Genomic DNA, 16,627 nt, shown 5'->3' with positions numbered 1-16,627 from the left:
TTTGCACGCCATACACTTAACGTGAGTTTCCCAAGTCCACCATTTTATTGCACTCAGCTGTTGGTCCCATCACGTTATCAAACCGGGACACAGGTACAGTACCCGGACACAGTACCCGGACACAGTACCCGGACAGACCCGGCCGATCTGGGCCGACTCGTAAAATAGCTTTACCTTATCCCCCTCCGCATCGGCAGATCTCTGGCAAGAGACCATATCACTTGTTTAGTTGAGTGCTCCTAACCATGTACAGAGTCGTTTGGAAACATGTGACCGTCCGGTGCAGCGACCAAGGCGAGAGACTAGGTTGGAGAGCCGCCCCTGTGTGGATGATGTCGGTGAAATGCTTGTCCGTGTCGTCGTCAAAGATCATCAACGTCTACCATGTCTGCGAGAATCCGTGAAATACCATCGTAGTTGTCGGGACGTGCTCCCATTTGGAGAGGCCCTGTGCCAGCCACGCTAGCGGACGAAAGGTCAAGGCGAAGAGAGGTCGACTCACGCTCTCATGGATTGCGGAAGAGGCGCCAGAATGCGATGTCGAGCTCGGTCAACGTGCGCTAAACAAAAATGACGTAGCTGATTTTGATTTCCGACGGGAGGAGAGAGCGGCAAGCGAGCGAGTAAGGGAGCCAAAGAATGAGAATGAGAACGAGAACGAGAGCGAGAGCGAGAGTGAGGGCGAGAGCGAGAGCGAAGCACCGCACGAGAAGGCCTTTCACCTTGCTTACGAGACGCTGGTGCTCTCCGTGCGTGAGTGCTTCTATGCCGAGTGCGCCGCATTGCATACTCGCATCGTCGAGGCCATATAGCCTCAGCAGCTGAGTGTCTTGTAAGGATCCAATAATGCTGTCTAGTTTAACGTGTTTTCTGCCCACGTACGGTGGGACCTTCTGGGGCGCACCACTTCGGGGGGGGGCAGTGCACGTGCGCAGGCATGTTCTAGTGTAACCTGAATGTCTCTACGTGTTGGTTGCTGCTCTCATCTCAGTAGAGTAGGCCCCAGTCAGCCAGAAGCAAAGCAGGCTCAACCCATTCCGGCTCACCTCACGCCGCGGACGCGCCGCCAAAGGTGCGACTCGGTTGCAGAGCCGGCGAAAAGGAGCGCGCGCCATGGTGGTGAGGTGAACAGCGATCGGTTGTGGTGGTACACTGGCGGCGGTGTCTAGGTCCTGTACTCACTTTGGTGATTACGTGGTTCAAGCGTTACTTTTTTGGCATGAAGTACGTTGGTGTTCTTATCGGTCGGAGCAGAGCTAGGTCACGTATACAGAGCTTTGCTGGTTTATATTCAAGTCTGCGTATGTTGTCTGGAAGTCAGGGCTCCTCCGCATACAGTTTCGCCTTTCCCCTGCACGAATCCCGGCCACTTGCGGGATCTAGGTCCTGAAACAAGTCCACGACACGTTGCCAGCACGGGAAGCTATGCAATGTGCGTGTGAGCTTTGCTGGCGACTGTTAATGCTAGGGAATTGGAAGGGCTTACACATATTTTACATCATTCTTAGAAGCTGACTCAAAGGTGAAAAATGTGTCCGTGCCGGCTATTTCTGTCCCGATAGTTCAGTTGGTTGGAGCGCCTGCGTTCTAATCCACCCTCCTGTGGCGGAGTGGGGTCGGGTCAGCACAGACACCCGCTATTTGTCGTCGATTGGGATGACCTGGCGGCAGGTGGCGGCGGCCGCGGCGTGGTGTGGTGTCAGTCATTGGTATCAAGGTGGTGTAATCATGGTGTCAAGGTGCAGTGCCATCATTGGCCAGGGCGGACTGTGCCGAGCATTGCGGCGCGTGAGACTTTTGCCGCAGGATTCTGCTATTGCTCTAACATTTCACGATCGATTGGAGGCGTCGGGATTCAGGCAACAAGCAACGCTTACTATGGGCACTGATCCAAAAATTGCATCCACACAAAAGAGTTCGAATTCTTTTAACGAGAGCAAAAAGTCGTAAAACATAGCATATGTATATATATATATATATATATATATATTATATATGTATATATATATAATGGTATTAGGTATAAGGATGTAGTAATAATATATAATAGCTAGGTAGGATATAGTGGGGTGGTGTGGTGTGGTGTATATATATGCTATGTATATATATGCTATATATATATAGATATATATATATATATATACCTTAGTATCCTGCGCAACTCCAAACCTATATGGAAGCAGCTGGCTGCCGCAGCGTTCGTAGCACATAACATCTGGCTAGAAATGAATGCCCTTTTGGAACACATTTTTGAGCCGTAGCGATCGCGGTTACTATGTAGTATTCGCCATATGAGAAATGAAATCTCATATGCTAACTTTTGCGTACTTTCTATTATTCAAAACCGCACCGACCTCTCTGAATTACGACATGGGCACGTGGACACCACAACACTAGTACCGTGTAATAAACGCGTTAGTTAGTGGTGCATGACATGTATGCTCGCCCCACGTCATAATGCTCAAACAATAATTCACGTACAGAAGAAGGGCGCCTCCCGTGTCCTCGCCCGATCACGGACTGGTTTCGAGGTCGACCTCCCATTGTGTCGCCCTCCGCGGGGTGCGCTGGTCAGAGCGATCAGTTATGAGGCACGGCCAAGAGCCCCCAGCTGGAAAAGGACCTGTCGCGGTGTGGCACAACATTCGCATTACGGTCGGCGGTGCGCTGCCGCGAGCGGGAAGGTCACCTGCGCTTTCGATTCCGCGGATGCGCCGCCACCACCGAACGATCCCTGTTTCCACATGATCGCCCGCGTCCGCTCGTAGCCGGCGGGGCTTCCTTTCAGGGCCGGCGCTCAGCCGCGCGCCCCGTTCATCTGCCGCTCACATCCGCTCGCCTGACGTCACGCGCCCCATGCCGGCAGCGAGCGTGGAGCTGGGCGGCGCCGTGCGGCGACACGTCATCCCCAGCCTGCTGCCGGCCGCCGCCTACGTCATCAACGTGACGGCCGCCAACCCGGCGGGCGTCGCCTCGCACGTGACGCTGGTCAGGACGCGCGAGTCTGTCGGTAGGTCTCACACTCCTGCACGTGACGCTGGTCAGGACGCACCGGTATGTTGGTAGGTCTGGCACTCCTGCACGTGACGCTGGTCAGGACGCGCGAGTCTGTCGGTAGGTCTGGCACTCCTGCGCGTGACGCTGGTCAGGACGCGCGAGTCTGTCGGTAGGTCTGACACTCCTGCACGTGACTCTGGCTCGGACGCGCGGGTGTGTCGGTAGGTCTCACACTCGTGCGCGTGATGCTGGTCAGGACGCACCGGTATGTTGGCAGGTCTCACACTCGAGCGCGTGACGCTGGTCAGGACGCACGGGTCTGTTAGTAGGTCTGGCACTCCTGCACGTGACGCTGGTCAGGACGCACCGGTATGTTGGTAGGTCTCACACTCGTGCGCGTGACGCTGGTCAGGACGCACGGATCTGTCAGTTGGCCTGACACTCCTGCACGTGAGAACCCTCGAAAATGCCTGATAGGTGTTGAGTGTGCATGCACGGCCGGCGGCGATGATCCGTCCAGCAGGTCCGGCACTGACCAGCAACGCAACGTAATGGTCATGTGGAGCTCCTAGCTCCGGTCAGATCCGCGCTGGCTTGACATGTTCGTGCTGCACGAGGCCCATACCATGGATGAAAACACTCTTCAATAATGCAAGGTTTCTAACTGGCTGAGAGCCAAGGTACGGCAGGTGGCCCGCGTCAATATCGAGGGGGCTGCGATCAAGTGAGTGGTTGCCTTCAGGAACTGTTGTGCGACTGTTTAGCCTAAGAGGTGGTCCCACTGATTTTTGGAGGGATGTTTGTCATGAGCGAGTGAAGGTCCCAATGCCGGACGGATTTTGTGTGATGGAGAGCCAGCGTACGGTAGGAGGCCCCTGTGATGGGCGAAAGAAGGTCCCCACCATACGCCAAATTTAGTGTGACCAGCTGGCCTCGTTTCCGAGCCATAAATGCATTTGCGTTTTATAAAGTGACGGACATTATAGCAATGATCATGAAACAGAGAGTCTTGTGAAATTTTAGAAATTGAAGATCTTATAGGGAGCAATAAAATGCGGGTTATTTTTTCCAAATTGGCCGAGTAGTCCCCGATATTTCATGAGGGGAATCTCTCATACCAGTTTTGCAACCATTCTGGCAGCAAGCGGACAAATTTTGTCGGAAAGTTCCATTTTAGGTGTTGAAAGAACGTTCAGGTCTTAGTGGGCCCCTTCATGCATTTGACGATCCTTTGACCCTTGGTAGCTCTGGTTGTATGATAGTTTCCTTGCATTTTCCATATTTGCTCTTTTTGTCCCATGCCTTGTCACACAAAAACAAACAAGAAATTTGCAGCTTTTCGGGTAGGAGCTGATTTAAAACTTTTGTTATCAATATGGACATGTTCAGTACATTTGCTCCGCTTTTCTCGGTCTGTTTTACTTAGTCTCAGTGATCTTTGAAATTTGGACTATTTGGCTCCCCATTTTTGCTTGCAGTATGCATGCATCCATGCATTAGTGGGGTGGGAGAGGGAAAATGCAGCTTTCGAAGGGCCAGCGTAAGCCATGGGGGGGGGGAGAGGGGCAGTGGCCCGCTCATGAAGTCACAAATGGACACCCGAACGATGTGGCTATGGCAATGAACAAATCCGTTGTACACTAATAAAGATTTATGTGTGAATGCAAATCGGCCTTTCAGATTTCTGCAGACACATGAAAGAAACCAATGGAAACTGTGCGACTATTTTTTAACGCCCTGTAACATATTTCGCGTGTCCTTGTACACTCGCTGTTTAATGAAAAACTTTGCATTGTATCCCCCCCTCCATTGCGAAATCCTGCATACGCCTGTGGTACGCTACATAGTGCTCATCCGGTTCTGCGACTGCGGCGGCCCGGAGGGGCAGTGACGGGCTCTGGGGTCGTGCGCTGAGGTCAGAGGTCGGGCTTCAGTCGGGCGCCGCCGACGGTGAAGCGCGGGCTGCCGCCTCGCATCGGCGCGCACGAGAGTCCCGGATGTCACTTGCCGGCGCGACCGCTGCGCCGCAGCGGCGTCGGACAGGGACGCCGGCGGAGGGTGTGCCAACCGACGATCGGACCGCAAACAGGAATAAGGAGAGTGCATGAGACAGGTGCCTGGGCTGTGATTGCCCTGCCCAGCACTCATGTGCCGGTGCGTTAGAATTACTGTTCAATTGGAATATGCAGGCATGCGTGCAGCTAGCATTTCTGATGTTCTATTTCATGCTCCATGGTGACAGGGAATTAGATTGGCCCGTGAGATATTTGAGCTTTACGACACGAGCTAATCGGCCTGGTTTGACAAGCGACTACCTTTACGTTAGGCCGGGAACTGTTTCCCACGTTTAGCGCGTTGCTTTGGGCGCTCGGGCAGCTGAAACTCAGCGTGAAGAATGCGCAGTGTCTCCGCCACAAATCAACCGTTCGGAAAACCGATGTGTTTTAAGTGATTCATTCCGTGCCACACTCGGATGCTTCATGTTACTTTAAGCAAAAGTTCCGGAATTGTTCCAATAGGACAGCACGACGGGCAACGGCACTTTGCATAGCGGTTGCCGCCAGAGCCATGAATCTAGGTGACTAAGTAGCCAAAGCGCCAAATGACTCTACCTACTACATAAACTTCTTTCGTGACGCAATCAAACAATGAAGTAACATGCCTGCATTCCTCGTTATAAAAATAGTACTTAGAGTAGTTTTCAAACGTGATCCTGGTTATGCCAGGCATCATGCTTGCCCCAATTCCTCCAAATGCAAAAGAGTCCCTTTAGGAGTTATTTTTTTCAGGAAAATGTAATTGAAGTGCAGCGCGGTTTTTCACAATTTTACCCCAGGAAGAGCTTCCTTGAAACTTCTAAAAGTGGTAAATATGTGGATTACTATTGTAAATAAGTGTTCAATATCAAGTTTGGCGCCGATATTTTTTATGAAATTGAGACCAAGGCATACACATTATATACAGGGCATACAAGGCATAGGTACATCATACACATTAGTCATGTACGTGTTCATGTTCCAGACGCGTATACGTGCTCCGAAATATGCTAGCAAATATGCTAGCTGCATGACCCACTTACTTTACTAACGCGAAATGACTGTGAGAGTGAATAAATCCTGACCATGAGCATAGCACAGCTTTTGAGGCGGCATTATGTTTGAGGCTTGTGTTACGTCCCTATGACGTTGCTCGCGCATGTCCGGGTGACTTTCAGATAGGCGGAGCGTAGAAGACTGCCCACGTTCGTGTGCTTCAAGCTCAGAAACAAGTGGGTTAGAAGTCTTAAACAGGGCTTGACTGTGACCTGCAGGGAACGATCATGAAAATCGCCACGTCAACTAACACTTCCATGCGAATGGGGAACCATTCCTATCGTGTTCCTTCACCTGTACATTCCTTCGCCTGTTCATTGTAGCCCGTCCGTGAGTGGACGCCAAAAATGCCTTTAATCCGGGCTAGAGTGGCATGGCGGCTCGTGGAAAGCGATAATATCCAAACCGTATTTTGTAGGCTCACCATTCACATTCCCACATAGGCGAGAAAGCGTCATTATGTGCCATGTAGCTTCTCTGTGTTCTGTGGTCTGACGCATGTGGTCGTGATGATCCATCACAACTCGACCCCTAGAGACGGCAGTGCAAAGTGGAAGCCGGTGCAAGGAAGGAGGCAGCGGCCCTTCATTCATATTATCCATTTTCAACAACCCAATTTTTCGAAACACGAATCCAAAAGTAAAATTTTGTATTGAGTTGGTTGTGTAAAAATATTATTGGCCCTGAATGATAACTTATGGTATGATGGTGATAATTGCTCGCATTTGTTATTGCTGAGATGTAAAAGAATGTCTTCTTAATTAAACACACTCTTTTACCTCTCAGCTATAACAAATATGATAGCTGAAATATAGATATGGTCTATACATGTGTATATATATATATATATATATATATATATATCAAAAAATAGATATAATAAATTGCACTTTTTACAGCTGAGATGTAAAAGAATGTCTTCTTAATTGAAAACATGCTTTCACATCTCAGCTATAAAAAGTTGTTGTGTGACAGCTTGAGGTTTGTGCAAAGACCTACTTTTTTGTTCATTTTCGTAATTTACCGTGTTATGAGTCGTTTTTACTCCATATGTTGCACAAAGCTCACCCCTACTAACCGTTCTAAAAACGACGGAGAGAAAAGTGATGCTTGAAAAGATGCGCATTGAAGAAACTTTAGAAAAAGTCACGACATTTTTGTTTGCTGCTCAGGAACGGCCTTTGTTTGCCGGGTAAACAAAAATGCACCAGCGGTGGGACTTGGGGGAGGGGCTCAGAGCTCACCATAAGGTCATAATTCCAAACGTTCAAAACGTGCCAGCAACCGATGCCTCGAAAACTGCACGGGAACGTGATGGCTATACCGTGCGAAGCTGGCGTCATGGCATCAGTAGGCGTAAGTTATTCAAAGCGAACATGAAATCCCTGTTCCAAACACATGACGGCGGGCGGCTGAGTGAGAATAGGGGCGTGGGACAGAAATCCGGAAGCAAAGGTCGGGGTGACCAGCAGCCTAACAATCTCATGGAGGGTTTCTTGTGATTTCTTATGTTGTGTTAAGAAATGGTAAGCTTATTGGGTTCGGTATTGATGCGTCGGTATCAGTCCACCCTCAGAAACAGTACTGTAGTGTTCGTTTAAAAGCCTCATTTGCCAAAAGATGTTAAACTATAATAACGTTTCTTTGCTTCGCCAGGAATCTCCTTTATTCACGACCATAGACCATTTCGGGTTCGATCGTGAATTTGTCTTCAAATATCCTATCGATGGTCAGTTGCAAAACCGTTCTGTTCAGTTCAGTTCATTTTTATCGACGAATGAATGTAGCAAGTGAATTATTGGTTAATGATTTGTAGGTTGATAGTATAGTAATACATTAATTACAACAACGTAAACACATCCAAACAGGTGTCAAAAATATGAAATAGTATTCATCAACAACTTGTCGTTACACAGCGCAAGCCTATCATCTAGTTTCTTAACAAGATCCCTGGGGGTGCGAGAGGCGATGAAAGTCAGTGGCAGACGGCCTAAGGATGAGGCCATGCGATTCGAAAAGGTCTTTCTAGCTATCGACAAGCGGAGAGCTGGCAGCACAAGGGTGCCCAGGCCGCTGCACCTGGGTCGCACGCTGGCATATAGCGGGTGAGGGGTAAACGGGACCGTACCGCCACCGGATCCCGCGAATCATCCAGATCTCTGAGCACAACAAGGCTGTCACGATAGATCAATTACACAAGATCAGTTGCATGTGATATGTTCATGATGATGATCAATCTCACAAGACCAGTTGCCCACGCCAACCCAGCGCTTCGGCAGCCGGCGATGTGTAATATCGTCACCGAGCCCCGGCTATGATCCCGGTCTCACAGCCCGCCACCTCTACCACCGAGCCCCGGCTATGATCCCGGTCTCACAGCCCGCCACCTCTACCACCGAGCCCCGGCTATGATCCCGGTCTCACAGCCCGCCACCTCTACCACCGAGCCCCGGCTATGATCCCGGTCTCACAGCCCGCCACCTCTACCACCGAGCCCCGGCTATGATCCCGGTCTCACAGCCCGCCACCTCTACCACCGAGCCCCGGCTATGATCCCGGTCTCACAGCCCGCCACCTCTACCACCGAGCCCCGGCTATGATCCCGGTCTCACGGCCCGCCACCTCTACCACCGGGCCCCGGCTATGATCCCGGTCTCACAGCCCGCCACCTCTACCACCGAGCCCCGGCTATGATCCCGGTCTCACAGCCCGCCACCTCTACCACTATGTTGTTGACACGCTGCAGCCCCTCCCCGCATCGAGGGGCAGTAATGGACATGGGACAGTATAGGGCAGGAGGGAAAACGTGCGACTGGATACGAAGCTTACTGGCCGTGGGGTGAGGTGGCGACGCGTTTTATATCGAGAAGGATGGAGTTGCACTTCTTGACAAAATCGGACTTGTGATTCTCCCAGGAAAGTAGTGCAAATAATAAAAGCATTAGTACTGCCAGGATGGAGAAAGACGAAAAAAGGAGGAAATGATGAGTTAAGAAATGGAATCGAGCTAAGCCATGGTCTATGGTCGTGAATAAAGGAGATTCCTGGTGAAGCAAAGAAATGTTATTATGGTTTAACATCGTTTGGCAAATGAGGCTTTGAAATGAGCACTACAGTACTGTTCCTGAGGATGGACCGATACCGACGCAACCCTGATCTGGGGGCTCCACTCTCAACTGTTGCCTTGGCTTATAATAGTGTCAACTGGACGATGCTTTGGGCCTCTACCAGCTTTTGCTCTTTAACAGTGCCCCTCTGGCCCAGTATATTCACACTTATGAACGACGTGTCTTCTGGACACGGTGGAGTGTGCTCAGTAATCGATCCTCCTAGGTCACCGCGATATCATTGAAATGAGCCGACTGGTCACCACACGTGACCGCCCCCACAGCCACGGATCCTCCGAGGTCGCCGTCTCCTTGAAACAAGCCCACCGTTCACCACCCGTGACCGTCTCCACAGCCACACTTTGCTCAGTACACGACACCCTTCTCTGTCATTGTGCGTAACATATATGTCAAGGTGTGCTTTGACGATCGATGATATCAGTGATGTGGTTTTGGCTAGCTGTGATTTCGAGGCGTGCTTTTGCAATGAGCGGTGTAAATAAAAGGCACTTATTAGTAATCATGAATTAAATTAAAAGTATGAGTAGAAGCTTCTGCTAAAAAAACACGGGGGGAGGCGAAAATGAGTGTGACCACATTGTATTCACTTTTTGTGGCTTCCTCCCCTCCGGGTGGGTCCGTTGACCTTGAGTTTCCCTCCCCTCCTCCTCCCCCTCACCACCACCACTTTTACCAGTCTGAGCCCCCAACGTGCGGGACGTAGCCCCTGATAGCACGGACGGGTAAGAGCAACGATTGGTTCCATCTAACACATGTCACGCACGCAACAGCATGGCATCTGCTCAGTCAGCTCTGCTGGATTTGCATGGTAAAGGCTCCCAGCGTTGCCAATCTTGCGTGTGTGCTGCCGATTTTCTGTGACCCTGATCTGTCACATGCGTGTGACAGTGTCTGTGTTGTATTGCTCTCTGTGATCCACGTGAATCCGTGTGCTGCCACTGCTCTGACACAGCTGTTCCTGTCCCCGCTTAGCCGAACTCTCACTCTCAGTGTCTGCAGTGGTATTCGGTCAAGGCTAGTCATCAAACTGACGCATCACCAGCCCAGGGCGGTGCCCTTCAAGCGGCCGGCTGACCCGCGACGCCTCTGCCCCGCAGACGTGGGCGCCTCCTCAGTGCCAGCCGACCTGCGGCCGGGCCCCACGCTGGGCCTGCGCGTCGTGGTGCCCGTGGTCGCCTCCCTCGTCAGCCTGCTGATGGTCGCCTCGGCCGCGTATCTATGCGTCCGGAAGAGTGAGTGCACGGTAGAAAGGTCCCCGCAGGCGCCGCCGGCCTCGCATCGTTGCTGGTGACCTTTGGCCGCCGGCCGGTGGCCATGTTTCGATGCAACGCAGACGCCACGGTCTGCTAGAAACAGAGGTGTTCGTTTTGGCGCCGTGCCAGCCCACGTGGGATGTGTTCCTGCGACCCAGCACGTGGCTGGCGAGCGATCCGACCGGCCGGCCAGCCTGATGTAATAGCCGTCAGCTGTCCCGTCGTCACGACAATGACAATCAGCTGGCTCCGGGTTCTATGGGACACTGCCGCCGGCTTTGTGGTCGTCGATGGTGAAATGTGCAGAGAGTGGGCAGCTCATATCCATGGTCCTGTCCATGAGTCTCAGGTGAAAAGCCAATCTATTAAGCGGGGACCCTACGTCAGCTTTTACTGCCCTCCCGAGAAAAGGCGGTGACATGAACCTCCACAAGTGAAGACGTTGAGCAACTGGTGACGCATGGGTGAGCGCTGACGGTCGGGGTCTGGTCCTGCCTGTTGCCCAGGGCGGCGGAAAGTGCCGCTGTACTTGGCGGAGCCGCCGGGGTACGCCGTCGGTGGCAAGGCCCCGGAGCCACCTCCGCCGCCGCCGCCGCCGCCGCCACCGCCGTCGCTGCCGGCATCTGGTGCGGAGCCCCAGAAGCGTGAAGGTCAGTCAACGCCGAGCTGCTATAAAGCTGGTCGAGTAACTGGGATCGCTTCTTGGCGTGTGCCTTGTTACTTGGCCGGCTGTAGGCCGAGCATGTGCTGCTCAGCTCAGCTTAGCATGCAAGATGTAAGGCAAGCCCAGTTTAATATGCTGGTCTGTTTTATGTCGGCAAGGCGTCATTTAGGTATTAGTTAATGGTGGGGAATAACGATTGTCGCACTGGCTCCTTTTAAAAAAATGGCATGACTTGGGCTGCCAATATCTCCACGGCAGAATCATGGCATGATTTGGGCTGTCAATATCTCCTCGGTAGAATCACGTAATTTGACGATTCAGTCTGTCGTGGAATGAGCTAGACTGGCCTGGTCCCGCCATGTACGTTAGGAGGGAATCTATTCATCGTGACATCGGCTGCAGTCCGCGCACGTACACTGCAGGGCTTTGTAACCATCTCATGCCGAACCGCTCACCAAGTGCATACGGCCCGCTGATGCTCCTCTGGCAAGCTCCAGGTGCTCGACAGGATGCAGATGCTCCAGATGCTCCAGATGATCCAGATGATCCTTTTTCCGCCTGGTGTAAAATCCGTGATATGATTTGATTGTCACGAAATTTTGACAGCCTCATTAGCTGCTGGTGAATCGATGCAATTTTGACGAAGTTTTGGCGATCTAACCAAGTTGGACATGATGTCGGTCGTGAGTTGAATTGGGCGGTGACGCCGGACTGGCGGCGGGCTGAGCGGTCCGTGGGACCCGGGTTCCCGTCTGGAACGCCGGACGGGCGGCGGGGTGAGCGGTCGGTGGAACCCGGGCCCGCGTCTGTTCACCGTCGCGAGATATGGTCAGGGCGGAGAGAGGTAGTCAGAAACGTTGCTCAACCTTCCTAGCCGTTACCACCTGCGTGGCCTGGCACCCCAGGCGGGCCTGCCTATAGTCTGCGGGGGGCCGTCTCCGGGAGGACGGAGTGGGCGGTGGGCGCTGTACCGGCTGATGACATCTGCCCCAGGTCTCGCCGAGGACATGAGACAGGTAGGGGTGGGAGATTACGTCAGGTGGTCCGGTGACTTATGGGTACGCTAAGGACAGGCAAGGGACGGAAGCCGCTCAAAGGACCAGAAATGTGAACGTGAGGAAGAAAGATGAAGAAATGTGTAGATACAGAAATGGGAACGTTCACATTTAAACCTCTGCAGAGTATAGCTCCCCCCAAGCCGCGGTCTAATATATAAGTTCGGATAGTTTGTATGAAGCCGCCTCGGACACTGAAATGACCCCGAACGGTTGGTTACTCATCAGCGGCTCACACAAGATTCCTGTGAAGACGTGGAAGGTTAAGGTTCAGGGTTCAAGTGACGAACAGCCAGTTAAAGGTTTGGCAATACAGTTGGAGTCGTGCAGCAAGTATTGTACAGCCTGTGTGAATTATTGTACATCCTCTCCGTCACAGTGATCATTGGTGAGTCCTGTTGAGGAGAAGGGGAGATGCTTTTAAAATGGATTCATTATATTTTGCGGAAGCTCGCTGAGGCGCATAGTGTAGGAAGGGGAGCGACCCACCCCCTCTGTGGATATGTTCAATGAAACCCTGGCGCGACGTTTATGGCAACAAAAAAGAGAACCAGCTGGAAAATGCTGACATCGCGGGGTATAAACTGTCGCTGATGCAGCCTGAGTGTACCTGCAGCAAAGGAAGGCTTCTGACATCACTGGTGACCTCCTATGTAGAATGCTATACGTCATGTCAGTACCACACTGGGTCACCAAGGAAAATCCAGTTCCAGTGTATAATGTGTCAATATTAATTCTGAACAGTGCAAAATGCATTTTGAATTCCTGTTCGAGATCGGCAAGGGGCTTTGGGACGTCGCAGCTGTCTTCAGTGAGCAACCGCATGCTGTTCTGGTCTGGGAACGGATGCAGTGGTGCACTGTTCGCATTGTTACGCTCCGCCTTGCTGCTGGTGATATGGTCTGGCCGGAGCGCGCTGGGCTGCTGCTGGGTACGAACCTCAGGTCAGGCGAGCTCTCGCCTTACTGTCGATGACCGAGCCGTTTTAAAATGGCTGCCGAGGGGCTGTGCGACACTAACAATGTCTGCAGCCGTGTCCGGCAGACGGGACGGGGGCATCATTATTCAGTGAATTGGGGCGGCTCGCTGCAGGTGGCCAACTGGGAATGCGTCACAAGCTCCGTTCAGCCAGTTTGATGTACACAAAACACACAAATACAGAACATTCGAGCTTATTCTCTTAAAAATTTAGAGTGGTTTAGCAGCCTCCGAGAAGCCAAGGAAGCTGCGGATCTTCTAGGAACCTTCGGACCAAATTATGCGTATTGATAAAAACGGCAGTTTTCTAATGCGACCTTATAGGTAAAGTCCGGCTACCACAGTGCTCTTGTGGCCTTTGGACACTTCCCACTCGAAGATGAAGTTTGTCACCCTGTCTTCCTTAATTATGAACATTGAATGCCGAACGTGCGAACATCGGATGATCCCTCCCTGTCGGAGATCTCATAATGCCCTTGCCCTTTCCAACAGTTTCCAATTGTCCAATAGTCAAATAATTGACTCGCCATTATTTTCTTGAGGCGCAATTCCACCGCTGCTTGCCTTCGGGTGGTCATGAACCTAGTCCCCGTCCCCTCGCTGGTTCAAAACATAGCCCCACCGCCACTCTAGACCCTGTCCCATCGCCACTCCAGACCCTGGCCTATCGCCACTCCAGACTCCAGTCCCACCACCAGTTCAGACCCCAGTCCCACCGCCACTCCAGACCCCAGTCCCACCACCACTCCAGACCCTAGTCCCATCGCCACTCCAGACCCTGGCCTATCGCCACTCCAGACCCTGTACCACCGCCACTCCAGACCCCGGTCCCACCACCAGTTCAGACCGCAGTCCCACCGCCACTCCAGACCCCAGTCCCACCGCCACTCCGGACCTTGTCCCATCGCTACTCCAGGCCCCAGTCCCACCGCCTGTCCAAATCCAAGTCCCATCGCTTCTCCATACCCAGTCCCAGCGCTACTCCAGATTCCAGTCCCATCGCCTCTCCAGACCCAGTCCCATCACTTCCACAGACCCCAGTCCCAGCGCCACTCCAGCCCCCCGTGCCATGGGCGGTCCGAGTGCGGCGCCGCCGCCGGCCTGGCCGCCCCGTCGCTGGGCGGGCGGATGGGCCGTTTCGTAAGCAGGGCGCTGGTCGATCGCCGGCGGGCCGACGATTTAATGGCCGGCCGCCAGCGCCCCGGGGCTGGCCGTTTGACCGGCGCCGAACGCCGCATGAAAAGTGAATGTGCGCGCGTCTGACAGGGTTCAAAGGTCAGCTCGGGCGGCCGGGCAAGGTCGTTCGCGCACGTCCGCAGGGCAGCGGCTCACCGCTGGTCGGCGGACGCGGTGATGAATGTTGAGATGTGTACGGTGAGCGGCGCAGGGTCACTCAAAGCTGCGGAAGAACTGGTGCCCCGAAGACGTCACGTCCGCCCTGGTGCGCAATAATAATAGTCTTCGAAATATTGCCTGGCATTGGACGGAATATTGGCTGGTTGTTTTAACGTGAGGGGGTCGGTGAATGAGAAGGATGAGCATGGATATTGGCCGTTAAGTAGCAGCCGCCCGATGGGTCGATATCATACCTTCAGCTCTCACTGATCCTCGCCATTCCCACTGAGAAAGGAAAGGTTTTTGCATGATGAACAAAAAGCGTGATTTGTTGGAGCGTGATTGAAAAGCGTTATTCGTTGAAGAAGCGTGACGATGCGTTGGAATTTGAATTGGATCAGTGGGTCATCTACGGTCCAATGACGACCTCTGCTCATGCGTCCGATACCCAGGACCACAAATTTGATACGGATCAACTGCCGAGGTCGTGTGGTGCGTAATCAAATCAGGACTGTCGCCTTGTCACTGCAACGCGTACGCACGCAACCTGTCTCACTACTGTATTTTAAAGTTGGGAGCCTCGAAGACAATTGCTAATGATTTTGAAGTGTTGAATTGCTGTTGATGCACGTGATGGACCTTCGCATTCTACCCGTGAACTTCGACGATCAACAGCGAATCATTCCCTCCTGTGTGATGACGTCACTCTTCCCGCCACCTGCGCCGGCAGATGTATGCCCGTACGCCACGTATTACCCGGCGTCGCGGAGCCGGGCGCCGGGGCTGACCTCAGGTCACTGTGCGTCGCTGCCGACCCCGCTGGCCGCTGACCCGAGCGTCGACATGGAGGCCGCGTACGCCGACCCACGGCAGCACCTGCTCAGGCTGCCCCTGCACGGCCCGCCCCAGGTAACCGGCCTCAGCAGTACTACCCGTGACGTCACTGTGCGACCTGCGTCACTGGGGTCCAAGCCGTTTTGGTGGCGTCTTGTGTATGGCGCCTGAGGTGAGCTCGGTGAATGTACTAAATGCCCGAATATGCACACAGCTGTATACCGAATCTCATTGTCCTGTAAGACATTGTCTCATTGTCCTGTAAGTTTTTAGTGTGTAATTGAATCTTGCATTGCATCCCAGTGCGGTTACTCTTACCGTATTTCTTCCCATTTGTGTGATGTAATTTTTCATTTGTCCCATTTATGTCATGCAGTATATCGCAATGCAACTGTTCTTACCGCGTTCCCTCCCACTTGTGCATTCAGTTCACCAATAGACGAGCTATTCAACTCATTTTGCCTACACGCCTTCCTTACCGGATGTACTGCTGTTATTGCTCGGACGCCTCTTGTCGATTGTGCAATGTGTATGATCAGGCCGTTTGTTTTTGTGCACTTGTTATTAGAAGTCTCTTTTACTCAAAAATTGCCAAATGTCAATGGGCGAGAGGCGTCCAGAGACAAAGCCGGCGGCCACGCCGGTGTTCGGAGCTTTCAGGGCATTCGCGTCATGTGCGCGAATGTCAGCGACGCTGCCCTCTCTGTGTTTCGGTTCGCTTTTTTCTTGTATTGCTTTATTCCTCATGCGTGTGTTGTAGGTACTTCACGGAATGTCCATAGTGTATTTCGTCCTATTGCCGGTTCTATTGCGTGGCCCAGATTTCAGCAGGGCTGGCCTGTGAGTCACCCCGATGCAATGAAACTTACAAAAGTGTCTGGGATCGGACTCGAGGGACCCAAAAGTTACTGGGGTCCCCCCCCCTCCGATCCCACCGGTGGTTACGCCTATCATAACTGCATAGTTAATATAAGGCCCTGTGGATTCTCCTAAAGATGTGGGGGGGGGGGAATGGGGGCTGGGTTGGTCCAATCAGTTCAGACATGCAGTCTCAGGCAGCTGGGCCCAGTTTGGCGTGAAGCGGCCTACTCCCCCCCCCCCCCCCCATGATATGACTTACTCGTCAAATGGCCCCTTATTTCGAACACCCCGTTTATGGATCATTTAATTTTGAGAGGCCATTTCTGAGCTCTCTTCTGGACTCTCACTGAGAGTCCTGAGCACCCGGGGGAGCATTTCATTTGTCAAATGTTCAGCGACCAATGTCTCAGCAGGCAGAAAGATCCCTTAG

At 52.6% G+C, this 16,627-nt stretch overlaps 1 protein-coding gene across 1 annotated transcript in view; it reads left to right on the top strand.

The window, feature by feature from the left end:
* Window positions 1-16,627, top strand: part of LOC119108115 (Down syndrome cell adhesion molecule-like protein Dscam2) — a 49,067-nt gene that overhangs the window by 16,501 nt on the left and 15,939 nt on the right. The window contains exons 8-11 of the mRNA XM_037231693.1: window positions 2,867-3,010; window positions 10,315-10,449; window positions 10,977-11,120; window positions 15,233-15,411. Coding sequence (XP_037087588.1) covers window positions 2,867-3,010; window positions 10,315-10,449; window positions 10,977-11,120; window positions 15,233-15,411 — 602 coding nt within the window. The remainder of the gene's footprint in view (window positions 1-2,866; window positions 3,011-10,314; window positions 10,450-10,976; window positions 11,121-15,232; window positions 15,412-16,627) is intronic.

Source organism: Pollicipes pollicipes, unplaced genomic scaffold, assembly GCF_011947565.3.
Source record: "Pollicipes pollicipes isolate AB1234 unplaced genomic scaffold, Ppol_2.1 Scaffold_6686;HRSCAF=7923_pilon_pilon_pilon, whole genome shotgun sequence".
NCBI classification, from domain to species: domain Eukaryota; kingdom Metazoa; phylum Arthropoda; class Thecostraca; order Pollicipedomorpha; family Pollicipedidae; genus Pollicipes; species Pollicipes pollicipes.
This window is presented reverse-complemented; position numbering and strand designations above follow the sequence as displayed.